The 27,222-nt window shown below is 40.1% G+C and overlaps 3 protein-coding genes across 3 annotated transcripts; all 3 read right to left on the bottom strand.

Moving 5' to 3' along the window:
• Positions 1-43: 43 nt before the first annotated feature.
• LOC131476109 (sterile alpha motif domain-containing protein 9-like) lies at positions 44-8,867 on the bottom strand. The gene is made up of 4 exons (XM_058654606.1): positions 8,720-8,867; positions 8,112-8,300; positions 5,119-5,144; positions 44-4,620 (listed from the first exon to the last, which is right to left on the bottom strand). Exons 2-4 carry the CDS (start codon positions 8,246-8,248, stop codon positions 44-46), a joined length of 4,740 nt encoding a protein of 1,579 aa, XP_058510589.1. The 5' UTR covers positions 8,249-8,300; positions 8,720-8,867.
• A 1,842-nt stretch (positions 8,868-10,709) lies between these two features.
• Positions 10,710-17,848, bottom strand: LOC131475255 (lysosomal alpha-glucosidase-like). Its single transcript, XM_058653229.1, is given in 16 exon segments — positions 10,710-11,111; positions 12,287-12,399; positions 12,625-12,662; positions 12,665-12,775; positions 12,994-13,127; positions 13,273-13,390; positions 13,825-13,909; positions 14,088-14,201; positions 14,313-14,423; positions 15,643-15,774; positions 15,824-15,942; positions 16,110-16,229; positions 16,320-16,416; positions 16,797-16,962; positions 17,254-17,423; positions 17,567-17,848. Coding segments are annotated over 16 exon segments (2,064 nt in total). The 3' UTR covers positions 10,710-10,957.
• Positions 17,849-20,688: 2,840 nt separating this feature from the next.
• LOC131475252 (sterile alpha motif domain-containing protein 9-like) lies at positions 20,689-26,853 on the bottom strand. The gene is made up of 4 exons (XM_058653226.1): positions 26,748-26,853; positions 23,979-24,038; positions 21,335-23,503; positions 20,689-20,699 (listed from the first exon to the last, which is right to left on the bottom strand). Exons 2-4 carry the CDS (start codon positions 23,983-23,985, stop codon positions 20,689-20,691), a joined length of 2,187 nt encoding a protein of 728 aa, XP_058509209.1. The 5' UTR covers positions 23,986-24,038; positions 26,748-26,853.
• Between the last annotated feature and the right edge of the window lie 369 nt (positions 26,854-27,222).

Below are 27,222 nucleotides of genomic sequence, written 5' to 3'. Positions count from 1 at the left end.
AGGCGGTGCGTCAACAATGTCAGGTCCACTGTTCAAAGATGAACTATTCCTTTACAGTAATGTTGTAGGCAACAGGGCCCCTGAAGGTGAAACCCAGATAGAATGTGACGTTTTTATTGCTGCATGGCACTGAATGCATGTTAAGAGGCAATATGCTGAATTTCTTTTTCTGAGGGCCCTCGAGGTAAACCACTTCATCTTCAGTCCAACCAGAAATGCGTTTTAACTTTTCAGCAATCTCAGGCTTCTCCCATGCTTCACCACTAAACCACTTGTGGACAAATTTATCCAATCCATTTCCATGTCCCAGAAGAAAATGGGTGTAAAGCCTTCTCTTACTTTGAGGATTGTCCTTCCTCTTGGTACAGTAGCATTTTTCCATGTGCTCCACAGCTGACTGGACAATTCCATATTTGTTTTCTCTCTCATGGTTTGTGTCCTTATCCTCTGGCCAGAATAGTAAGGTAAGCAGGAACAGGGCACCTGGCAAACATTTCTTTTTATGACCTGGGAACTGATGACAAAGGGCCTGTAGATCTTTAAAAGGAGCAACCTTTGAAGCCTGTGGTGACAAGCAGTTCAGGGTAATGTGGGTCAAAATGTAGTTCACAATATCCCTCTGGTCAAGTTTTGCCTTCCGTGGTCTGCTGGGATAAAGAGAAACGATGGTCTCTAAAATACGCACGGCATCCCTCTGTTCAGTTAGTATGGACAAGATGGAACTTATGTTACCACCACCAAGTTGATAGATGATCATGCGTTTTTGTAAAGGAGTGAGATTGGTAGGGATCGATTTCCCTGGTTGCAGAATTGCAGCAGAGGAAAATTCACTGAAGTACTTCCCATAGTCAGAAGATCTTTTGGTCAACCACTTCAGTGGATGGCTTATCTTCTCTTCAGGACCTACAGGAATCTCGTCTTCATCTTCACCTACATCTGTCTGGAAGAAACTGAGGTCCTCTGAAATCCATTCCAAGGAATCAATCAATGTCTTGTGAAGCTTTTTCAAATGACCATGAAATGGTTCCCAGGCATCTAAGACATGTTCTGGTATGTAATCTGTTAACAGATACTTTCTACACTTTGAATGGCCTTTAGCTCCTTTTGCAAACTCTTGTAATGAAAAGATCAATTTGAGTAGGCTGAATCCAACTTCAACTTCACAAAAATATCCTGAACTGTTTACATTTTCCATGTCTGCATCAGCTGCTCTCTCACATTCTTGAAAACACTGCAGGGTATTCAGTGCAGTCTCCACAGCATCAGCTGTGTTTTGGGCTGTGATTGGTGAACAGCCGTTTTCAATGGCTTTCCATTTGAATTGGAACCATCTTCTGTACACCTGCCCTTTTGTGGCAAGTATGTACGAGTTGTTGGGAAGCTGTTTAGCTGCAGTCTCTGCCCAGTATGTTGCCTCTTCAAACTTTTCATGAGTATGAAGAAGACGAGCAAGTTGTTGGGCAACGAATGGATCTTTATGAAAACGTTCAAAAGCTTCCTTGAGTAACTCTATTGCTTTGTCAGGGCCTCCCTCCTTTTCTTGCACATGTTCAATCAGAGGAGAGAATAAAGTATCACATTCATCTCCTCTGCTTATTCTGGATCTCCTGATGAAAAGTGCTCTCAAAAATGACCGATATTCTTCCTTTCCAAATCTGTGCTCAAAAAGCACATCGTCACAGAGCAATTTCTTTGCCAAACTGCTGTGGGTCTGTTGGCTTCCAAGGAGTTGTTGCAGAATTTCCTTTGCAACGAGTGGGTGAATTATTCTGATGGATTTAATGTTGGTCTTGTCATCTCTAAGATGCAAGAAGACAAGTTCGGCCTGTTCGCCGAGTGATCTTGCAAACTCTTGCCGTCGAAACCTTTCCATGTGCACTTGTAAGGTTAGCAAAGCTTCGCAGTGGGACTGAGAGATGAAAGAGTTATAAACATAAGTGTTCAGCAGTGCTACGTACTGAATGAGGAGAGAGGCAGTAGACTGAAGGTCAATGCCTTGAAGCAAATGTGTCACAAAGTTTTGCACATAATCATTATGAAATCCTTCACTCATCAAAACAAATGTCAGGATGAACTGAGGCTCATACTGCTCTTCAAGCAACCGTAGTTTTCCAGCAAACTTCTTCTTCTCTTCAGGAGACAGTTTGTGAGTGACAGATACATTCTGTAAAGCAGACTCTTTGCATCTACTCTCTGGATCATGGGATCGCCTACAGCTCAACAAAATGAAACATAGTGTTTCATGCTGGATTTGTCTGTTTTTGATTGCAACCTGTAGCTCATTTTTGAGATCATCAAGGTAGTCTTTGTCAGAGTCTTCAATTAGGAGCAACACTGGAAGACACCTTTGTGGATCTTTTTCTTCATATTCTCTCAGAACAACTGCATGTTGTGTAACATCAGTAACTGAGTATGAAGGCTTCACAACTGCACATCTTAGTTGTTTCCTGTTCTGCCACAACACTTGCCTTGCCACGGTACTTCCACCACTTCCTGGGTGATGGTAGATGTTTATCGAAGTAACTGGGGTCTGATCTACGTTACATTTCAAAACATCCATGAGGAGCTTGGAGACATCCTGATAAGCATCTCGTTCTATTACCTCTCCAACATACTTGTGCTCAGCGAGCCAAAAGTTCATCCATGTCACTCTACCACCACGGTAAAACTGCTGTTCAATATTTGCCTTCTCCTCATTAATGACATCTCTGCTTGTGTCGTCACAATGGTTGACTGTCAGTATTTCCAGAGAAGCCATATGTTCCTCTTTGTTTGTTTCAAGAAGACATGTCCCTTTCACAAAGACTGGCAAGTGTTTTTTGGCACAGGATTTTACTGGTTGAATCATTTGCATAGTTGCATTAATGTGACTCATTTTCATCCCAACTACACTGAAATTGTTCACAGTTTCTGTTCCACATGACCCCTCTGCAAAACTTTGCCACCTCTGGAAGTTTGTTTCTGATTCACAGATGCAGATGATGTCCGTGTGGCCTTCCATGTCTGTGAAAAACTCATAAAAGGTGTGCAAGAGAGGTTTCTCTACTGGTGATGTGAGAAGAAAAATTACCTGTAATGTCCCGTTTGGGAAGATTTGTTTACAAATCAAAGACACACAGTCCCTCATAAGAGTAACTTTGGTCTTGATCCAAGTCATTTCATCACAAGGAGTTTCATTTGCTTTAAAGCCAGAACGGCCATTGCAGAAGATCCAGCTAGTTTGTTCAAACAGGTGCAATTTTTCTGTGAATTCTTTGATGCTTGTGTCACTGGATTTGCTATAGCTCTGCAGAGAATGCATGTTTGCAGCATGATGCTCAAGGTATTTGCTGCAAAGGCCTGATATCTTTGAGTCTGGGTCAAAATCAAACACAGAGAAGATCTTCATATTCAGCAGCCACTCAATGTTAGAAAGGTCATCAGGTTTGAATTTGTTTGTAATGAATATGAACCATTTATCATTTTCAATGAACTTCTTCCCACTCGTTATTTGCATTGTGAGTTTCCTCCCAAGGTCTTGGCAGAATGGATTTCTGGGTACTAGAGGTTTCTCTGCCTCTTCTCTTTGAGCATCCCGTTCTTTGACTCTCTGAAAGAAATCACTTAAATCACTGTCACTCACTGGTTCTGTTTTGGAACCTACCCTTCGCAGAATTGCATTTTTCTCATATTGTACTTTGTTGGCTGCCTCACTGAAGTTTGGCAGACGAACTACATAAACCCTGCCCTTAACAATGTTGACTAAAGGCACAATGTCAACCTCCACCACATAGTTTTTTGCTGTACTTTCTCGATCCATAACCTCAATGAACCTTGGTGGGCGCACACAATGGCGCGCATGCTCTTTGTCAGTTGGGAAACACTTTTCAATGTAGTCCAAAGCATCCACATAAATGTCTTTGTCTTTTATTGGGATGCCAACTACCTCACCATGCACATATCCTGTATCCTCCTTGCTGTCCATCACACCGAAATGTATTGTGCCATTTGATCGGATATTCATACAACCAGTTGCAAATTTTAGAACCTCTTTGGCAAACTTAGCTTGCAGTCTTGTGCGATCCAATTCAGCAGCTATAGCAAAAGATTTGAATTCATGGCAGGGAGAGATCAAATCAAAAGCTCCTGATTCAGGTTGCAGAACTCTGTGCTTTACATATATGAAATCAATGCCTTCTTGATCAAATGGCCGTGGTTTGCAGTCTTCCTTTGAAGTCAATATGCACGGTTGTTGGGGGGTTTGACTTTCTTCTGAGGCACACTTATCTCTTGCATGTACCTGTCCAGAAGGAACTTCACTTGAAGCAAGACAATGAACTGATGTTGAATTGTCTTTCTGCTGCAGCTTAGTTTTTTTAGTACGGGTAGGCTTTGCATTCTCCTGAATGTTTTGCTTGGAATTGAAGAGCTCGTTTCTTTTTTGGATAATCATATGAGTAGGCCCAAATTTCATGCCAATCTTTGTCATCAAGGAGTCCTCATCAAGTGTAAGAAGGACTAGTCCATTTACTTCTTCTTCAAAGAGCTTCTTTATGTATCGTTCTTTCACACAAAGTGTTCGTAGCCAGGTGCTCACTTGAGATTCAGTCCAGTTCTCGGGTGACTGCACAAGATTGTCAGCTGGATAAGGGAAAAAAATACGTTGGTTTATTCATAAATGACAGAATCAGAGATGATGTTCTCCACATTTAAAAATATGTCTTTCATTTGCCAATATAAAGACATTGAATAAGTGGATTATTTAAAGCGAGACAATAGTTACTTTTTCCAAGAAGAATGAGCAGCAAGCTCAGAGGGGACCATGTATTTACTGTTGAGGCCCATAAACCTGTGTACATTAGACAGGCCTCTCTTCTGTCTTTTTTTAAAACTCATCTCTTTCCATTGGCCCTAACACTATTTAAGCTGTTGACATTTTTTTATTTTTGTGTGGTCTGTGACAAATGACATTAATGAGCTAAAAGATACTGAAATACTCCATGTATAAAAATCGTATGCAGTGCTGGTGGAGCCAATCCTGTGGCTCATAAGCATATTTACAGTAAATGTTATCTTTTTAAAAGAGATTGGTTCACATTAAATTACAAAAAAACAAAACAGAGTTGACTATCCACTCACCCATGATTGGTTTTGTCAACGTCCACCTGTAAAAGAAAATGTTCAGTTATATGATGATTGACATTTCAAACTGAAACCGCAGATAGATTTAGTTCATTTTTTCTCTTTTTTGTTCACACACATACATTCCTTAATAAAATCTGACTGAGGCAAATATAAATATCCATTATTTATTGTTAGAACATGCAGTGTATGTTGATGTTAACATATTAAGGATCCCTACAAAACAAACTAAACAGTGCTCTCTGCTGGGCAACATCAGTAATGGTGACACAATTTCTAAAAACCTCAAACATACTGAATCTTCGACATTTCTGTACAGCATTATCTATTATTCAGTAATGTACAAATCTAGAGCTGAAACAATTATTCAATTTATCGATTATTAATCAATTACTAAACTAATTGGACTGAAGCGTTTTTCATTATTACAACAAGATTTCTGATTGTTTCAGCTTCTTAAATATAAATATTTTATGGTTGCTTTGTTCCATACAACAAAGAAATCATTGAAACTGAATCATTTTGGTTTGTGGACAAAACAAGACATTTGAGAACATCATCATTTCCAGGTTTGGAAACACCGATCAACATTTTCTGACATTTTACGCACAGTTTTAATGGCTGACGAAGATTTTACCTGACAGACAGTCGGAGAGTATGCGTGTGTTTGTGTGTGAAAGACTGACAGAGAGAGACAGTTCAAAATAACAAAAATTGTGCGTGTTTTATTTTAATAGGATAACATGCATACATAATAACTGCATGTATAAAATCACTTGCATTCATCCATATGATTACGCAGTAAAACATAATTTATATCATTTATAAAAACTGATAATTGTGAGGAGTAAGCACCGGACTTAATGTTTATGCAATTGAATGCATAATATTCATTATTTATATGGTAAATTGCATAAAATGTTAATATGGTAGCCCTCCATAGTATTCTCTATCCTTCAGGTAGCTCTCGGTCTCAAAAAGGTTGGTGACCCCTGGTCTACAATATTCAACAGGGTGAAATGCCCCCTTTAAACCTTGTTAGTAGGGAGGGTCATTTATTTCTATACGCATATATGTAAATAAATAAATAAACGTTTTGTTTTTATTGCCATTGTTTTTACTGTTGCACAAGCTGAACTTATGTAACCATTCTCTTAAAATGATTGAAACAGATTATTGGGTGTGTGATGGTTCAGGTATGTGCGTGTGTACATGTTTTTCTATCCTCCTGGGGACCAAAAACGTACAAACCTATATATATGGGGTTCCTACGAGGGAATTTCAGGGTTAAGAGCAGGTTTTAGGGTTAGGTACTTAAATAGTTGTGATGATTGGGGTTAGGGTAAGGGGCTAGGGAATGCATTGTCTATGAGGTCTCCTCACGGAGATAGAAAAACAAGTGTGTGTGTGTGTGTTTGTGTCCATTCACCCACGACAATATAATGGGAGCATTAGGGGAGACCAGGGACAGTTGTAACACTTTTTGCAGTTTTCAGCAATACATCAAAACCTTTACACTGGAATAACCAATTTGATTTATTATAAACTTCAATCTGTCAACTGTTATATAAATAATGTATTCAAGTGGTTTTATGAAATATGTACAGGTTGCAAAATTGATTTTCATACAGTCTCTCCACTGTTAAAACCATCCCAGTGTATAGGGACGGTTGTAACACATGTCAGGGACGGTTGTAACATGTGTAATATATACATAATGAATCAATCATATAGTCAAAATGGAAAATATTATTTATCAGTCATGTTATTGTGACTATTAATTTCATGTTTTTAAGTAATGTTTACCTTTTTATCATAATACATGACAGAAAAGAATTGAAGCCGTCAAATTATAATTCTACATGATTTATTACTAATACTAATAATAATAATAACTAGTACTGCAAGCGGTTCTGAACGGGTTCGAGCTCGAGGGCCCGCGAGTCTCTGTGTGACATTCTACATTTAATTTGCAGTGCACATTTCACTTTTAATTTGCACATTAAAGGGAAATTATGCAGGTGTTTGGCTTAATTTACATTAACCTAACAGCATCGGAGTCATTGGAATAGTTATATGACTTTTTCTGGGTTGAATGGTGGCCGCATCTTCCTAGCATCTGTGAGTGGAAAAAACAGCTATGCAACTTTGGGCCGTCGAGAAAACAGCAAATAAATTGTCAAAACTGCATTTTTACCAATAAAATACTAATACCAATATCTGCAACTCTATCCCTAACCTTTGCTAGTTTTTAAAATATAAATGAAACTTGGTTGGTGATACTGTAGTAATGTAGTATCCCCAACCATGTTTTCATCTCATGTGAGCTAGCTTGAATGCTAGTTTGACACATTTTTATTTTTAGCTTACAAAACAGTGATTTTAATAAAACTTGTTTGAATCCATAGACATAACATCCAAAAAAGTACATCAGACAGGAAAGCAATTTTTTTTTACCTCAAAAACAACTGTTACAACTGTACCTGGTCTCCCCTATATATTGAACTATGCGCCGCTATTCTCCTTGGGACACTGCATTGACTTCCATTCATTTGGACAGCCTTAACCTCCTGACTACCAGTAGTTCAAATTCATTCTCTGTGGAGGACATTTGTAAACCTGAATATCTCCCACCCACTGCATACTACTGGGGACATTTGGTAGTCAGGAGGTTAAAGAAAACGATATCTCCAATATTAACCAGTTAACGCCTAACCCTACCCTTAACCTAACCTGTGCAGAGCGGCCAGGTCAGCTTGCCCAAGACTTGGCTCGCTGCCATTTGAAATAACTTGGTATGACGAAAAAAAACAACCCAAAACACAATTTGACCCTGATGACTGATTTATTATCCAGTCCCACGGCAAAAGAACATACACTCCAGTCAAACGTCTGGAGTCATTCAATTAAGCAAAAACATCGCTTTGAAACTACAGTAGCATATAAGTCATACTGCAACAGCCAAACATCGGAAAATGACAAGTTCTTACCTCGGATAAATCCCGATAGCAAACACTGGTCCACTTTCCTGCGCTGGGTTGTTTTGATGAAAAGTGTTTTCTTCTGTATGTCGCAAAGGACGCGGAATTATAACTGCTCTCAACAAACAACGGCCGGCCGGTGGCATAGGCAGTATAGGCAAATGCTAAGGGCGCTGTCCATCCAGGGGGCGCCACAAACTGGGGAAGAAAAAAAAATGTAACTTCCACTATTCTTAAAACTAGTTGGTATTATGTCTTAATATGAAGACAATAAGCCCACATTAATTTAACTAATAGGAATAATAATAATAACAATGATGTCAACTGTTATATAAATAATGTATTCAAGTGGTTTTATGAGATATGTACAGGTTGCAAAATTGATTTTCAAGACTCGGCTCGCTGCCAGTCGAAATAACTTGGTATGACGAAAAAAAACAACCCAAAACACAATTTGACCCTGATGACTGATTTATTATCCAGTCCCACGGCAAAAGAACAAACACTCCAGTCAAACGTCTGGAGTCATTCAATTAAGCAAAAACATCGCCTTGAAACTACAGTAGCAAATAAGTCATACTGCAACAGCCAAACGTCGCAAAATGACCAGTTCTTACCTCTGATAAATCCCGATAGCAAACACTGGTCCACTTTCCTGCTCTGGGTTGTTTTGATGAAAAGTGTTTTCTTCTGTATGTCGCAAAGGACGCGGAATTATAACTGCTCTCAACAAACAACGGCCGGCCGGTGGCATAGGCAGTATAGGCAAAAAAGGGGGCGCCACAAACGGGGGAAGAAAAAATTTTAACTTCCACTATTCTTGAAACTAGTTGTTATTATGTCTTAATATGAAGACAATAAGCCCACATTAATTTAACTAATAGGAATAATAATAATAATAATAATAATAATAATAATAATAATAATAATAATGATGACTCGTTACTTTCCTAATTTTTAAGTCATTAAAGTTAATGCAGTACCAGGTCTTTGTAAGATCCCCCTTTTTCCCCCTTTTTATTTAAATCTTTGTCATTTTTGTCATTTCATATCTTAATTTGTGCAGTACCTTATTTATAATTTATTTTATGTCACTTGTTTACACTTTTTATTTTGTGGGTATTTAAATCTTATACTTTACTTATATTAAGTTATTTATATTGTATTTCACATATTCATTTCATATTTTTTTGTATTTCTTTCTAATTCGATCTAAGTATTTTGATTGGGCAATTCCTTTCTTTAAATAAAAGTCCAAGATAAAGCTATTCAGTTTCTTGTATGTACACTAGCAGTGGAATTTATCGCAATGCAAGGGGGGCGCCACCTAAAATCTTGCCTCGGGCGCCAAATTGGTAAGAGTCGGGCCTGAACAACGCCTGCACTCTGCTTTTGTTTATCGGGAAACAGAACCCCGGGCGGGGGGGGACAATTTATATAAATTGGCACATTTGTAAACTAAAAAACATTGATATTATCATATAGGATATTAGATAAATACATTTAGATATGAATTCAACGTGCAAACATGGTCACAGTATAAAAAACAGAATTTAATGTGCATGTCATCAATTCACTTTAAAACCCTTTAACTTATTACACACAAGCTTTCTGCAACCTGACCTCTGAACTCATATATAACTCGATAAAGACATGAGGATAAAATACATAATTTATTGAGATGCAATCCTTAACACCATTTGGGACAGTCCACTCTTAATAAGTCTTGAGAACAAAGTTTGATTGACCAAAAAAAGCAGTTTAGCATTAACTGGAATCAAGCATATTTAGTATAGTCAACTTTTAAGAACTGCACCATGGTTTAAAAAAAAAAAAGGCCCATCAGCCATATTAAACGTTTTATCATTGATGATTCAAATTCTGACTCTTTTTATACAAAAATATATATACAGTATCTGTGCAGTGAAAAGGCTCACTCAGAAATACAACATTGCACAATATGACTACACACATGTTCAACAACTTTTTTTTTTCCTCAATCCAGCGTCAAGAAAATGTCCTCCAACACCCTTGTGGATATCGAACTTGCTTTGGACGGAGAGACTTGTAGTCGGTTCTTTTGGGGGAACACTTTAACCCAGATGAGGGGAAGGCACTTAAACCACAGAGGGGCAGCCACTGCGCCTGGTAGTAGATCACAGGCACTGCAGGCCTGGTCCTCACATGCAGAGCTCAGCAACTACACCACACATTGTACCCACTCTTCAAAAGGCAATGCTCCTGTCTGTGCTGGGCTCCACTGATCCCAGTTCACACTGGATCATTGTTCAGTGTGAGGAGATTTGGCAGTATGTGCATTTCAGACTGATTGGATTCCCTTTGCTTAAGAGAAGTAGCAAGCCATTCTGGCTCAAATGTGGAGTTTACCGTTTGACTGTAAGAGTCAGTCGCCACCGTCGGGTGCCGTGTGACAATCCTGCACTGGCTGTGATGAATGTGTAGGTTCCTCGGGTTGCGAAGATGTTGGACATGTGTGTGTTGGCAGGTGTTGAGTGCATGGCTCATTTTGTCTTTGTGGCCCTGTATGTGTGTGCTGGGCCTGTGTTTTAGCGAGCTGCACTGTAGTGGAGTAGTAGGGCAGGAATGGCCGCTCGGGTGCACAGGTCCACATGGCAAGATACGTGTGCATCAGCAGGTGGGGGAAACGGGAAGTGAAGTAGGAAACAAAGTCATCTGGGATAGAGCCCAAGGTCTCCTGTACCTCAGCAGGCAACTCTCGGTAATGGTGTTTCTGTCAGGGAAGATTACATGTTAAATCACACAGGAATAACAACTTTCGCAGCTATTGTACAATAATAATACATAGTTTATCATAGCTACGATATTTTGTCAATTCATGATAGGTACAAAAATAAACCTTTACCTTGTTCCTCATTTGAGACTATAAGACTACTTTCCACCAGGTGGCTCCTGATGCTTGTATTTGTGTGTTGTATGTATGCATGTGTAGGTTTTGATGACAGTTTCATACGAAAGAAAGACACGTCTCTAAATAAATAAATAGAGAAACAAATAAAATAGTATATTTATTCATGTATTTGTTTATGCATTTCCACACTGATTTATTTTGGTATTTCCGTGTTGTACGCTAATGAGGTAGGAGGGTCTGGGGGTCAGTAAAGCAGGATTGTTACAGGTGTGTGACGATTCAGTTTGACTACTTCTGTTCCTCATTTGAGAGATTTAAGTTTCATGTTATAATTGTTTTGATCAGTTTCCAGCTTTGCTGGTTGATTGTTGCAGGGTGTTTACATCATGGAGCATGAAAATGTAAAGGCCCCGTCTGCTCCGAGGTTCACGCCTGCAACAGGAACTCTCTCACTCCTCAGTTGGTCAGTGCATTCCTCTTGCAGCAGGAACATACAGAGCGTCTCCACTAGCGATGCGCTGGTTCCTCCCGCACACGAGTGTGAGTTTGTTACTGACAACCGATTATTCTGATCACTCAATGAACATTTTTACAGTTTAATTTAGTGCACTTGGCAGCAATGACACGGTTGTGGAAAGCTGAAGGATTCATCCATACATCTACATCTGCCTGCTGAAAACTGAATCATCACACGCCTTTAACCAACCCTGCTTTAGACTGAGTGTAAAATCTGTATTTATTTATTCATTTATTTCTGTATTGGCTTATGTATAGATTTGCCATTTACCATCCTCCATAGTCTCATACCTGTCTGCAGTGGTACTGTGATGTGCTCTCTCCAGTCCCCCTTGACAACAGCCCTCCCTCCTCTGTCCAGTGGTTCTTTTTCTATTCTGTCACTTACATCCTGCAAGCAAACACAAAGACACAGAGTGTGAATTTCACCTGATCAGCTGAACAGGCAGCCTATAGTCTTAATCTCATATTAAATGCTGTTATTAAACAAAACATAGTCACATAGTCTTGAAACAATTGAAAAAGTATTGAAGTTATGTAGGGTCATATTTGACCGTATGGACTAAGTCAGCTCCTAACAATGAGGTTACAAACATTTGCAGACAAGGATCTGAAGAATCAGCTCTTTATACAGCTCAAAACAGACAGTCCTGATTAAATTGAAATAAGATGCATTTATGCAGAAGATTATTGGATATGGTTTAAAACACATTTTGGCAGGGACACTGTCAGATACATTTAAAAAAGAAAAAAGAAAAAAAGACCTGAAAGAAGGTACCTGAAAGAACTGCAGCTCCTTCTCAAGGCTCCAGAAGAACGGGTGTTTGAGAGGTTCAATGCATTCTGCATGGCAGCCTGAGCCTCCTGCCCAAATACATATGGCTCCTGAGGCTAACGGGCACAGACACACAAAAACACACAGACAATGGGAGGAGATACTATAACCACTACTCATGATACATGACACAGAGGGACTCGCTTTAAACATGCAGGGCAGACCTCACCTCTATCATAACCCCACCCCTGTGACAGCACATACAGTATGAGAAGTGGAACTAACTCAGTGAATCAATACAAAGACACATATAGTCAACAGAAACAGTGTTTGGATCTCACAGCATTGAAGTTGTCATTGTGGTTCCTTATAAACGGTAAAAGGCCCCAAGCTGCATCCATCGTACACACTGTTCCTCAGTGGTGTTGCCTTCAAATCCACAGATGTCTGCCCCCACCAGAGGAACCCCGAACAGGCTAAACTGCAGCACAGCTGGGGGGTAGCGAAAGCAAAAGCTCAGTGGAAATACTGTATATCAAATAATTCTTTTCATTTAAAAAAAAAGATGCTTTCATTGATGGACTGGATGTTTCATTTAACCATATGCAGGTCCATAAAAAGACTACCACAGAACTAAACCCACTTTGAAGCAAGATTGTTATAGTATTTCAGGCTGTGGACGTTTTGGAAACTACAGCTCATCTCCTCACCAGTGATGGAGAATAGCAGCTGCTCCCAGTCACTCCTGACATCACCTGTCCACACTCCAGAGAAGCATCCGATGCCAGAGTAAGAGGAGCGAGACAGGACAAAAGGCCTCTTCCCTCGTACCTTTGTAAGAGCTCTGAGAGCAGCGACCAACCCCACAATCAATATATAGTAGACGGAATAAATAACAAAAGACAAACAACAACTACATCCATACTTACTTATGACTTAATCTGCTAACATACCACCTAAAGAACTCAATCTGTAAACATGGTTCGAACCTGTTTGTGGCATATGCTTCTGTCAGTCCGTACATATTGTGCAGGTTGTAGTGAGTGGATTTCCTCTGCTGAGCTGACATGCAGAGAGTTTCCGAGTTCAACTCTCCTCCGACTACTCCTGTTTGTATGAGATTCAGGAACACAGAGACAATGATTTGAAGCAACATTCAGAACAAAGAAACAGGTATGTATCTGCAGAGCATTTGTGTACTGCATGTACTTTGAAAGGTCCAGTATGTAAGAATGTTTAATCTAATGGGGACTACAAAGTACAGTGTTTGCTGTCAAAACATTGCAAAGCAAGTTGGAGACCCCTGTAAAGCAATGGCCCTCTGTACATGTAAAGGACTGATTCTAAATGTGTTATATAATTTATTGGTTAGTAACTTATAAAAACATACTTATGGAGAGTGTATTTGATTTCAGCTAATAAACTCTGCTAAATGTTACACACTGGACCTTTAACGTTAACACAACTGACAGCATATGTAAACAAAATATTGTTTTTTTATGATTTCACATGCTGATAACTTGTGACACTAAAACACTAACTAGGTGTGTAAGGCGGGTCTTCAAGATCAGTGTGAGGACAGCCCTCCATTGAGCCCTGGACAAAATTGGCTGGTTCATTCATATCCTGGATGGAGCATTGGAGATAAACAAAATATAAATTAGGTGCAAAGCAAACTAAACGCACAACCACTAAGAATATTCCAGAACTGACAACCTGATTTCACACATTCTTGACATCTTATGTTTTAATCATATCATTGGTGTCTAAATAACATGTGCACTGTGTGTCTGTACACACTCACAATCCACAGTCCATCCACAGGCACTTTAGAATAAAAATCTCTGATGCAGTCTTCCCACCACTGTCTGGTCTCTGGGTTGGTGAAGTCAGGGAAGGCTGTAGGGCCAGGCCAAACCTGGAACACCATACAAGAATGTGTTTGCCAACCAACTGGACACAGGTCAACAGTAAAACACATGCTATGCATATCACACAGGCGGAACAACATATAAAAAAGGGGTCTTACCTTCCCGATCAAAATGTGTCCTGTGACATTTTTAACGAAGACGTCTCGTTTCAGGCCATCATCAAAGGGAGGGTAAGTTCCAGTGGGGCTAGTGCTACTGATCCCTGGGTCCTGGGGCAGAAACCAGCAGAGCACAGCAGTCAGAAGCTGAGAGGCTTTTGCTGCCATCTACTGGAAATACATTGTCACATAATTGCTTATTTTCAGTTAAACAGCTTAGACTTCCTTCTATTGTCATTGCACAGAAAACACAGCAGTGAAAACTGGCGACGAAATTACGTTGCTTGGCAAGCAGATAAAAAACCAACAAAAAGCATTGAATTGAGGTAGATTATTATGTACTGTGATTAGTAAAAGAAATAAATAAGTGTTTTTGTATATAAATATATATAAAAGTAGTGCAGAAAAAAACAACAAAAACAGGAATGAAATCTATAAGCAGCAGAACAAATAACAGTTAAATATTGCACATATCGTGTCGGGGGGGTGGGGGTGTTATTTGGAATTCAGTAGTCTGATGGCCAGCGGAAAGTAACTATTTTTGTGTCTGTTTGTTCTGCAGCGGATGCTGCGGAACCTCCTGCCAGACGCCAGCAGGGAGAACAGTCCATGGTGGGGGTGGGTGTGATCAGTGAGGATCTGGTGAGCCCTGGTTAGACAGCGCCTGTGTGCAATGTCTTTGATGGGTGGGAGTGGTGTCCCAATGATCTTCTCCGCTGTTCTCACCACCCTCTGCAGAGACTTCCAGTCGGAGGCCTTGCAGCTCCCAGACCAGACGGAGATGCCACTGGTCAGCAGGCTCTCGATGGTCCCTCTGTAGAAGGTGGAGAGGATGGGAGGGGGGAGAGACACCCTTCTCATCTGTCGCAGGAAGTGTAGGCGCTGCTGGGCTTTCTTCACCAGGGAGGTGGTGTGAAGTGTCCAGCTGAGGTTGTCTGTGATGTGAACTCCCAGGAACTTGGTACTGCTGACGACCTCCACCGCTGTGCCATTGATGAGAAGTGGTGTATGGCTGGGACGGGATCTTCTGAAGTCGACGATGATCTCTTTTGTCTTGTCAACATTCAGGAGCAGGTTGTTCACCCTGCACCAGTCCACCAGATGTCGCACTTCCTCTCTGTAGGCCAGTTCGTTGTTGTCCTGAATGAGGCCCACAACTGTTGTGTCGTCCGCATATTTTAGGATGTGGTTGGTGTTGTACCTGGGACGACAGTTGTGGGTCATCAGGGTGAACAACAGGGGACTCGGGACGCTTCTTACGCAGAAACATTTACTCATGGTTGGATCTGAATCTTCAGGTTGAGGTCTAAGACATTCAAACACATTGCACCAGAATAAGGATGTACTTCATGCCTCTCCTATGGAATTCTTCCACCATCTCTGGGAGGTCACCAAATCGCCAGGGATCAAAAGTGAAAATCCTTCGCTTGTCTGCGTAATCCAAATCATTCCACTGCACATCCTGATAGTGACAAAAATAGATTGTAAATGATCTTGTTAATGTCATTTACCAATGGAAGGTTGGCATTGTGCATGCGTTGTGCAATCTTGCGGGTTGTATTAGTGGTGGTGTAACCCCAGCGGCAAAGATGAAATCCCAGGGACCAATAGGGGGGCATCATGGGACGGCCTTAGGATAAATAAGATATACTGAACACATTAATGAATCTAACTCACTCTTTATAGGTGTGCTTCTGGACTCCTATATCATTTTCTCTGTTAAAACAATATTTTTCGTATGGTATATACACAAGGAGCTGTAGTATCCAGTGTCAACACTAGAAAGATGTACCTTACCAATGACCTGAAGGTACTGTCGTATAACACTTTGAGGGTCAGGACCTAAAAAAAAGTATAGGTCCAGAATTCTTCCAGTTGACACCCAGGTGAGAGCAGGAGTCGGCTGAAGCGTCACCTGTGGAGACACATTAAGGCATTCAGTAACAGTTTGTATATGATAGGAAAAAATATTCAGTGTAAAATCTTATTGAAGCAATAGTTCTGTACCAATTGCATTGGTGCTGAGAAGGAAAACTCCATGTGCTAATCCATCAGCCTCCTGTACAATGTAGAATGGGTGGGAGCCATATAGGTTAGCATGAGCCTGCAAAGAAACACACTGTCAACAACATGAATACACAACAGGGGGAACAGTATAAAACAACAAAAATATTAAACTTAGTTTAAAAGTGTGTTACACACTATTTCATGTGTGGCATCAAGTGGTAGCTATTTAGAACATTGACATGTTAGACCAGGGATTAAGATTTCTATTTTTTTTTTTTCCCTTTCAGATTATTAAAAATGTTGCTCTATTTGGGTTTCAGGGACTGGATGTATGTTAAACGTTCCTGAATTTGCCAATAGTTATAGTATTCACAAATGTATGTTTATTTTCTCTTGACACTTTTGATACAGTATATATTGTGACTGCTTGAGTTCTCCCACAACTCGGGGCTTGTGTGTTCTCTACAACAGACTCACATGAGGTGCCATGTCTCTGTTCCAGAGAGTAAGAGAAGTCCAGTTAAGGTCTAGGAGGAGGAAGGTGTAATGTTCCCCAAGGCCAGACACAAGGGAAGAGGCTAGTGTGGTGGACAACTGCAATTACTGGTCAGCAAAAAGCAGAGGTCCCACAGTGGTGTTTATACTAAAAAAGGAGGGAAAGACATACAGAGAATAAACAACGTGTAAAAAGAAATATCTATTTACTGTTACATATGTAGGTTATGTTGCCTCAATATAAATATAAAACATACACATACAATAAAACACACAAATGTAGTTTTATAAAGCTACAAATGAGGCCGCAACATGTTACAAGATACGTCAAAGGTACTAAAATTACAATATGGAGACAGTCTTTGAGGAGCATTTGGAGCAACAAGCTGTGAGTACATGTGATGTGATGTGATGTAGATGAAAACTGAAATGTACTCACATCGTGCGTCCATTGGATTTATGTCGCACTATGAAACCAAATGGGTCAGACTGGTACTCGGTGGTGTAAAGGACATCGGAGTTATCTGCTCTGCTCTTGGGATCATCAGCTGCGAGCTTGACCTCATATCGCTGAGAGGACGGGTCCTTCAGCTTGAGGGTGAATGTATCCGTTCAGTTTTGTCACATGAAGTCAAAGTAGATTGCAGGGGCTGAATATACAAAATACAGGAACGTGTACTTTACTCATCACATCTATTTGAATGTTTGCAGCAGAGAAAAAAAAAACCATCAACATAGTATTGGACACTCACAATGAGGTGCAAGCAGCCTGTGGTCTCCTCAATGATTTCCAGTCTTAGTGTAGAGACGTCTCTAGGCAGGTATGAGGGCTTGGCACGAGTCAGAGTGGCAGCCAGGCCTCGCTTTGAAGGAGTCAAGGGACCCAGTTTGTAGCCAGGGTACAAACTGGGGTAGAAGCACCAAGGTGGTCCAACAGAGTTGGCCAGAGGGGCATAACAGCAACCCCTCTCCTCACACTGTCTCTTGCTGAGAACCCTGTCCCTGGCACAGTCAAACAGACTTTGTGGGGCCATGGTGCATTTGTCATCTCTATAATTAGTAGTCTCTTTGAAACTTTTAAGGGTGACTCTCACTTGAAATCACGGGTTTATTGTGCGTTTCAGTTGGATTAGCAATGGCAAGCCTCTCATATGCTATGCTCTTGTTTGGCTCGGCATGGACACACCTGACCAGTTTGGTTTCACGATCAGACAAGTGGTTCATGTAGACACAATTTGACAAAGCAAATGCAATGAGGACAAGAGCAGCTACTGCAAAGTTAGACAACAGAGCCATTCTGCTATCACCACAGATACAATGGCAGGTCAGTGAGCACTGAAGTTTAGCTCTGCACACACACACTAGTCAATCGTAAACTAAGCTGTTGGTGGCACAAAGGCTGTGATGATTATATGGGTTACATAATCATCCACACTTGCTGTTTTGCTCATTTTATTAATGACCAAGTACTATTCAGTGACTCACTTCAGGAGCTGGCTTTACCTGAACTAGCTGGTCGCTTGCGATTAGCTACAAAACAGCTCAGTGCAGAGCTAAAATTTAACTCTAATTAAAAGCAGGTAAGTAACTTATTTACCTGGAGCAGTGACAGACAGGGCTTTTTGTCAAAAGGCTGCGAAAACGGTAATTTCCAAAAATCAAGATCAGAGAGATGCATGTTCAAATCCATGTCAGGGTTAAAATTCTAAAAAGGTTATTCTAACCTGCCTCTGTTGCTTAAATTGCAAGCAAGTGCGGAAGCACACACACACACACAGACAGACAAAGCCACCAAAATCAATACTTCACTGAAGTAACAATGCGTTACTGATATCATACCATGTGCTTCAAAGTTTTCATTTACAGGCTGTATTGCGATTAGGATGAAATTACGATTAAATGTTCAGCCATAGTGGATACAAAGCCGGTGCATCAACAATGTCAGGTCCACTGTTCAAAGATGAACTATTCCTTTACAGTAATGTTGTAGGCAACAGGGCCCCTGAAGGTGAAACCCAGATAGAATGTGAAGTTTTTATTGCTGCGTGGCACTGAATGCATGTTAAGAGGCAATATGCTGAATTTCTTTTTCTGAGGGCCCTCGAGGTAAACCACTCCATCTTCAGTCCAACCAGAAACGCGTTTTAACTTTTCAGCAATCTCAGGCTTCTCCCATGCTTCACCACTAAACCACTTCAGGCGTTTTTCAGAGACCGAGAACACCTTTGTGACGCTGTAAAACTTTCTCTTGTGGACAAATTTATCCAATCCATTTCCATGTCCCAGAAGAAAATGGGTGTAAAGCCTTCTCTTTCTTTGAGGAATGTCCTTCCTCTTGGTACAGTAGCATTTTTCCATGTGCTCCACAGCTGACTGGACAATTTCATATTTGTTTTCTCTCTCATGGTTTGTGTCCTTATCCTCTGGCCAGAATAGTAAGGTAAGCAGGAACAGGGCACCTGGCAAACATTTCTTTTTATCACCTGGGAACTGATGACAGAGGGCTTGTAGATCTTTAAAAGGAGCAACCTTTGAAGCCTGTGGTGACAAGCAGTTCAGGGTAATGTGGGTCACAATGTAGTTCACAATATCCCTCTGGTCAAGTTTTGCCTTTCGTGGACTGCTGGGGTAAAGAGAAACGATGGTCTCTAAAATACGCACGGCATCCCTCTGTTCAGTTAGTTTGGACAAGATGGAAGTTATGTTACCCCCACCAAGTTGATAGATGATCATGCGTTTTTGAGAAGGAGTGAGATTGGTAGAGATTGATTTCCCTGGTTGACGAATTTCTGCAGAGGAAACTTCACTGAAGTACTTCCCATACTCAGAAGATATTTTGGTCAACCACTTCAGTGGATGGCTTATCTTCTCTTCAGGACTTTCAGGAATCTCTTCTTCATCTTCACCTATATCTGTCTGGAAGAAACTGAGGTCCTCTGAAATCCATTCCAAGGAATCAATCAATGTCTTGTGAAGCTTTTTCAAACGACCATGAAATGGTTCCCAGGCATCTAAGACATGTTCTGGTATGTAATCTGTTAACAGATACTCTCTACACTTTGAATGGCCTTTAGCTCCTTTTGCAAACTCTTGTAATGAAAAGATAAATTTGAGCAGGCTGATTCCAACTTCAACTTCAGAAAAATATCCTGAACTGTTTACATTTTCCATGTCTGCATCAGCTGCTCTCTCACATTCTTGAAAACACTGCAGGGCATTCAGTGCAGTTTCCACAGCATCAGCTGTGTTTTGGGCTGTGATTGGTGCACAGCCGTTTTCAATGGCTTTCCATTTGAATTGGAACCATCTTCTGTACATTTGCCCTTTTGTGGCAAGTATGTACGAGTTGTTGGGAAGCTGTTTAGCTGCAGTCTCTGCCCAGTATGTTGCCTCTTCAAACTTTTCATGAGTATGAAGAAGACGAGCAAGTTGTTGGGCAACGAATGGATCTTTATGAAAACGTTCAAAAGCTTCCTTGAGTAACTCTATTGCTTTGTCAGGGCCTCCCTCCTTTTCTTGCACATGTTCAATCAGAGGAGAGAATAAAGTATCACATTCATCTCCTCTGCTTATTCTGGATCTCCTGATGAAAAGTGCTCTCAAAAATGACCGATATTCTTCCTTTCCAAATCTGTGCTCAAAAAGCACATCGTCACAGAGCAATTTCTTTGCCAAACTGCTGTGGGTCTGTTGGCTTCCAAGGAGTTGTTGCAGAATTTCCTTTGCAACGAGTGGGTGAATTATTCTGATGGATTTAATGTTGGTCTTGTCATCTCTAAGATGCAAGAAGACAAGTTCAGCCTGTTCACCGAGTGATCTTGCAAACTCTTGCCGTCGAAACCTTTCCATGTGCACTTGTAAGGTTAGCAAAGCTTCACAGTGGGACTGAGAGATGAAAGAGTTATAGACATAAGTGTTCAGCAGTGCTACGTACTGAATGAGGAGAGTGGCAGTAGACTGAAGGTCAATGCCTTGAAGCAAATGTGTCACAACGTTTTGCACAGAATCATTATGAAACCCTTCACTCATCAAAACAAATGTCGAGATGAACTGATGCTCATACTGTTTTTCAAGCAACTGTCGTTTTCCAGCAAACTTCTTCTTCTCTTGAGGAGACAGTTTGTGAGTGACAGATACATTCTGTAAAGCAGACTCTTTGCATCTACTCTCTGGATCATGGGATCGCCTACAGCTCAACAAAATGAAACATAGTGTTTCATGCTGGATTTGTCTGTTTCTGATTGCAACCTGTAGCTCATTTTTTAGATCATCAAGGTAGTCTTTGTCAGAGTCTTCAATTAGGAGCAACACTGGAAGACACCTTTGTGGATCTTTTTCTTCATATTCTCTTAGATCAACTGCATGTTGTGTAACATCAGTAACTGAGTATGAAGGCTTCACAACTGCACATCTTAGTTCTTTCCTGATCTGCCACAACACCTGCCTTGCCACGGTACTTCCACCACTTCCTGGGTGATGGTAGATGTTTATAGAAGTAACTGGGGTCTGATCTACGTTACATTTCAAAACATCCATGAGGAGCTTGGAGACATCCTGATAAGCATCTCGTTCTATTACCTCTCCAACATACTTGTGCTCAGCGAGCCAAAAGTTCATCCATGTCACTCTACCACCACGGTAAAACTGCTGTTCAATATTTGCCTTCTCCTCATTAATGAAGTCTTTGCTTGTGTCATCACAATGGTTGACTGTCAGTATTTCCAGAGAAGCCATATGTTCCTCTCTGTTTGTTTCAAGAAGACATGTCCCTTTCACAAAGACTGGCAAGTGTTTTTTAGCGACTGTCAGTATTTCCAGAGAAGCCATATGTTCCTCTCTGTTTGTTTCAAGAAGACATGTCCCTTTCACAAAGACTGGCAAGTGTTTTTTAGCACAGGCTTTTACTGGTTGTATCATTTGCATAGTTGCATTAATGTGACTCATTTTCATCCCAACTACACTGAAATTGTTCACAGTTTCTGTTCCACATATCTCCTCTGCAAAACTTTGCCACCTCTGGAAGTTTGTTTCTGATTCACAGATGCAGATGATGTCTGTGTGGCCTTGCATTTCCGTGAAAAACCCATAAAAGGTGTGCAAGAGAGGTTTCTCTACTGGTGAAGTGAGAAGAAAAATGACCTGTAATGACCCTTTTGGCAAGATATGTTTACAAATCAAAGACACATACACCATTAAAAGGGTCATTCTTGTCTTGATCCAAGTCATTTCATCACATGGAGTTTCATTTGCTTTAAAGCCAGAACGGCCATTGCAGAACAGCCAGCTAGTTTGTTCAAACAGGTGCAATTTTTCTGTGAATCCTTTGATGCTTCGGTCACTGGATTTGCTATAGCTCTGCAGAGAATGCATGTTTGCAGCATGATGCTCAAGGTATTTGCTGCAAAGGCCTGATATCTTTGAGTCTGGGTCAAAATCAAACACAGATAAGATCTTCATATTAAGCAGCCACTCAATGTTAGAAAGGTCATCAGGTTTGAATTTGTTTGTAATGAATATGAACCATTTATCATTTTCAATGAACTTCTTCCCACTAGTTATTAGCATTGTGAGTTTCCTCCCAAGGTCTTGGCAGAATGGAGTACTGAGTACTAGAGTTTTCTCTGCCTCTTCTCTTTGAGCATCCCGTTCTTTGACTCTCTGAAAGAAATCACTTAAATCACTGTCACTCACTGGTTCTGTTTTGGAACCTACCCTTCGCAGAATTGCTTTTTTCTCATATTGTACTTTGTTTGCTGCCTCATTGAAGTTTGGCAAAAGAACTGCATGAACCTTGCCCTTAAGAATGTAGACTGAAGGCACAATGTCAACCTCCACCACATAGTTTTTTGCTGTACTTTCTCGATCCATAACCTCAATGAACCTTGGTGGGCGCACACAATGGCGCGCATGCTCTTTGTCAGTTGAGAAACACTTTTCAATGTCGTCCAAAGCATCCACATAAATGTCTTTGTCTTTTACTGGGATGCCAACTACCTCACCATGCACATATCCTGTATCCTCCTTGCTGTCCATCACACCGAAATGTATTGTGCCGTTTGATCGGATATTCATACAACCAGTTGCAAATTTTAGAACCTCTTTGGCAAACTTAGCTTGCAGTCTTGTGCGATCCAATTCAGCAGCTATAGCAAAAGATTTGAATTCATGGCAGGGAGAGATCAAATCAAAAGCTCCCGATTCTGGTTGCAGAACTCTGTGCTTTACGTATATCAAATCAATGCCTTCTTGATCAAATGGCCGTGGTTTGCAGTTTTCCTTTGAAGTCAATATGCACGGTTGTTGGGGGGTTTGACTTTCTTCTGAGGCACACTTATCTCTTGCATGTACCTGTCCAGAAGGAACTTCACTTGAAGCAAGACAATGAAGTGATTTTGAATTGTTTTTCTGCTGCAGCTTAGTTTTTTTAGAACGGGTAGGCTTTGCATTCTGCTGACTGTTTTGCTTGGAATTGAAGAGCTCGTTTCTTTTTTGGATAATCATATGAGTAGGCCCAAATTTCATGCCAATCTTTGTCATCAAGGAGTCCTCATCAAGTGTAAGAAGGACTAGTCCATTTACTTCTTCTTCAAAGAGCTTCTTTATGTATTGTTCTTTCACACAAAGTGTTCGTAGCCAGGTGCTCACTTGAGATTCAGTCCAGTTCTCGGGTGACTGCATAAGATTGTCAGCTGGATGAGGGAAAAATAGATGTTGGTTTATTCATAAATGACAGAATCAGAGATGATGTTCTCCACATTTAAAAACATGTCTTTCATTTGCCAATATAAAGACATTGAATAAAAGTGGATTATTTAAAGCGAGGCAATAGTTCATTTTTAGAGGGGACCTTAGAGGGGACCATGTATTTGCTGGTGAGGCCCATAAACCTGTGCACATTAGACAGGCCTCTCTTCTGTCTTTTCTTAAAACTCATCTCTTTCCATTGGCCCTAACACTATTTAAGCTGTTGACATTATTATTATTTTATTTGTTGTGGTCTGTAACAAATGACATCAAGTGAGCTAAAAGTTGTTGAAATGCTCCATGTATAAATGTTGTATGCTGTGCTGGTGCACATTTACAGTAAATGTTACCTTTTTAAAAGAGATCAGTTCACATTAAATTACAAAAAAAAAACAAAAAAAATCTTGAAAATCCACTCACCCATCATGTCCTTTCTCCTTTCATCACATCAACAACATTAATTTACTTGTCAACGACCACCTGTAAAAGAAAATGTTTAGTTATATGATGATTGAATTTTCAAACTGAAACCACAGATAGATTTTGTTCATTTTTTCTCCTTTTTGGTTCACACACATACATTCCTTAATAAAATCTGATAGAGGCAAATATAAATATCCATTATTTATTGTTAGAACATGCAGTGTATGTGGAAAGATGAGTTTATATTAAAACTGGGCTATCTATGTAGCAGAAATGTGAAATAATATTTGAAGCAAGTGCCTTCTTGGCCGAGAAATTAAATTTTGGCTCATGTAGATGAACGACAACAACTCCCATCATGCACTGCGCTCGCTGCCCCGTGAGAGTCTCGCTGTCTCAAGCGTTGAAGCAGACAGTGCTAGTTGTTTAAATGAGGTCCGTCTTTTCGGCATGTTAAACACACGAGTGACACAGCTAGCACATGGGAAAAGGGGGCGGCTTGTTTACATTTCCAAATCAGAGAATTGAGTGACACCGCTTTTAGCCAATCATTTTTAACCAATCTTTTTTTTTTAAACTAAAGTCTTACACCATTTGACGACATGCAGCGTTGCGTTCAGGTGCAACTCCAAAAAAGGAGGACAAATAAGTGTCCGGCTTGAGGCTGCGCCGGACGCCAGACAAGGCATTTAAATTCCGGTCTGTCCGGTCTAAATCCGGACGTATGGCCACTTTACTCGTAGGTACTGTTGTAATTCATCAATCACAAAGGCGAGATAGAGTTGTGTGAAGGGTTTGCACATTTATTTCCACTTACCGTACATCCAAGTTTCATTTACATCTATATGTATCCAAGCTACTCGAGGATCAGCGTCACATAGAAATATTCCCTTGTTGCACCAACACTTAAAATACAGCTTTTCAGTACACATCTTCCAATTCCTTTATCTATCTTAGCCGTCAAAGACATCAAAGCGTCCATGGTAGCTTTTATCTAAAGAACAAAACTGTTGATAAATTACATTGTAACAAGTGTCCAATCTTGCAACAAAGCTTCAACGCTTCAGTGGTGGTGACATCTGGTGGACAACTGAAGCCATAACAACCTCTCAAGAGCACGACTGAAGCACTGACACTGTTTCAATCCCATGTCAGCAATAAAAGTTTAGAAAAGACTGTGTGTTTATTCAAGTGTTTTGTTCCTTCATACTTGCCCATACTGTAAAACATCCCAGATTAAGCCAAAGGATAAATCTAGATGTTGGTTAAGGGTTTAATTATAGCGTTAAGCTTTATTTAGAAACTGTACTAAATGTCCATAACAGGGTAAGAGATCCTTCCTACTGGCTTCCTACTTTGCAAATGATCATGGTATTTGAACTCAGAAAGATAATTTGTGTTAAGTGTTTTACTCCAGTGTCCAGATAATAGTTTGTCATTGGAGGACTTGTATGGTTGAGGAGGAATGTTTATTCACAGAAGTAGACAGGTTAACTCATCTCTTTCCATTGGCCCTAACACTATTTCAGCTGTTGACATGTTTTTATTTTTTGTGGTCTGTTACAAATGACATCAAGTGAGCTAAAAGTTGCTGAAATGCTCCATGTATAAATTTTGTATGCTGTGCTGGTGCATATTTACAGTAAATGTTACTTTTTTAAAAGAGATCAGTTCACATTAAATTACAAAAAAAACAAAAATCTTGACAATCCACTCACCCATCGTTTCCTTTCTCCTTTCATCACATCAACATTAATTTACTTGTCAACGTCCACCTGTAAAAGAAAATGTTTAGTTATATGATGATTGAAATTTCAAACTGAAACCACAGATAGATTTAGTTCATTTTTTCTCCTTTTTGGTTCACAAATATAAATATCCATTATTTATTGTTAGAACATGCAGTGTATGTTGATGTTAACATATTAAGGATCCCTACAAAACAAACTAAACAGTGCTCTCTGCTGGTCAAAATCAGTAATGGTGACACAATTTCTAAAAACCTTAAACATACTGAATCTTCGACATTTCTGTACAGCATTATCTATTATTCAGTAATGTACAGTCAAATCTAGAGCTGAAACAATTACTCTATTTATCGATTATTAAATCACTCGCTAAACTAATTGGTTTGAAGCTTTTTTCATTATTAAAACAAGATTTCTGATTGTTTCAGCTTCTTAAAGGCATACTTCCCCATTGGAAAGATGAGTTTATATTATGTGTTATCTATGTAGCAGAAATGTGAAATAATATTTGAAGCAAGTGCCTTCTTGGCCAAAAAATTTAATTTTGGCTCATGTAGATGAACGACAACAACACCCAGCATGCACTGCGCTCGCGGCTCCGTGAGTCTCGCTGTCTCAAGCGTTGAAGCAGACAGTGCTAGTTGTTGTGTTTAAATGAGGTCCGTCTTTTCGGCATGTTAACATTCAGTTAACACATGAGTGACACAGCTAGCACATGGGAACAGGGGGCAGCTTGTTTACATTTTCAACCAATGAGAAATCAGAGAATTGAGTGACACCGCTTTTAGCCAATAATTTTTAACCAATCTTTTTTTTTTTTTTTTAAACGAAAGTCTTACACCATTGGACATGCAGCGTTGCATTCAGGTGCAACTCCAAAAAGGAGGACAAATAAGCGTCCGGCTTGAGGCTGCGCCAGACGCCGGACAAGGCATTTATATTCCGGACTGTCCGGCCTAAATCCGGACGTATGGCCACCCTAGTTGTGTGAAGGGTTTGCACATTTATTTCCACTTACCGTACATCCAAGTTACATTTCCATCTATATGTATCCAAGCTACTCGAGGATCAGCGTCACATAGAAATATTCCCTTGTTGCACCAACACTTAAAATACAGCTTCTAAAAACGGACACATCCATCCAACTGCTAGATCATTTTCAGTACACATCTTCCAATTCCTTTATCTATCAAAGCCATCAAAGACATCAAAGTGTCCATGGTAGCTTTTATCTAAAGAACAAAACTGTTGATAAATGACATTGTAACAAGTGTCAAATCTTGCAACAAAGCTTCAACGCTTCAGTGGTGCTGACATCTGGTGGACAACTGAAGCCATAACAACCTCTCAAGAGCACGACTGAAGCACTGACACTGTTTCAATCCCATGTCAGCAATAAAAGTTTAGAAAAGACTGTGTGGTCATTCAAGTGTTTTGTTCATTCATACTTGCCCATACTGTAAAACATCCCAGATTAAGCCAAAGGATAAATC

The sequence above is a fragment of the Solea solea genome, chromosome 16 (assembly GCF_958295425.1).
Source record: "Solea solea chromosome 16, fSolSol10.1, whole genome shotgun sequence".
NCBI classification, from domain to species: domain Eukaryota; kingdom Metazoa; phylum Chordata; class Actinopteri; order Pleuronectiformes; family Soleidae; genus Solea; species Solea solea.
This window is presented reverse-complemented; position numbering and strand designations above follow the sequence as displayed.

Coding starts and splice junctions, on each gene's coding strand:
- LOC131476109 (XM_058654606.1), bottom strand. CDS start 8,248: ATGCCACCGGCCGGCCGTTGTTTGTTGAGAGCAGTTATAATTCCGCGT. Junction 5,145..8,111: donor GCTATCGGGATTTATCCGAG/GTAAGAACTTGT, acceptor TTTCTTTTACAG/GTGGACGTTGACAAAACCAA. Junction 4,621..5,118: donor GTTGACAAAACCAATCATGG/GTGAGTGGATAG, acceptor TCCCTTATCCAG/CTGACAATCTTGTGCAGTCA.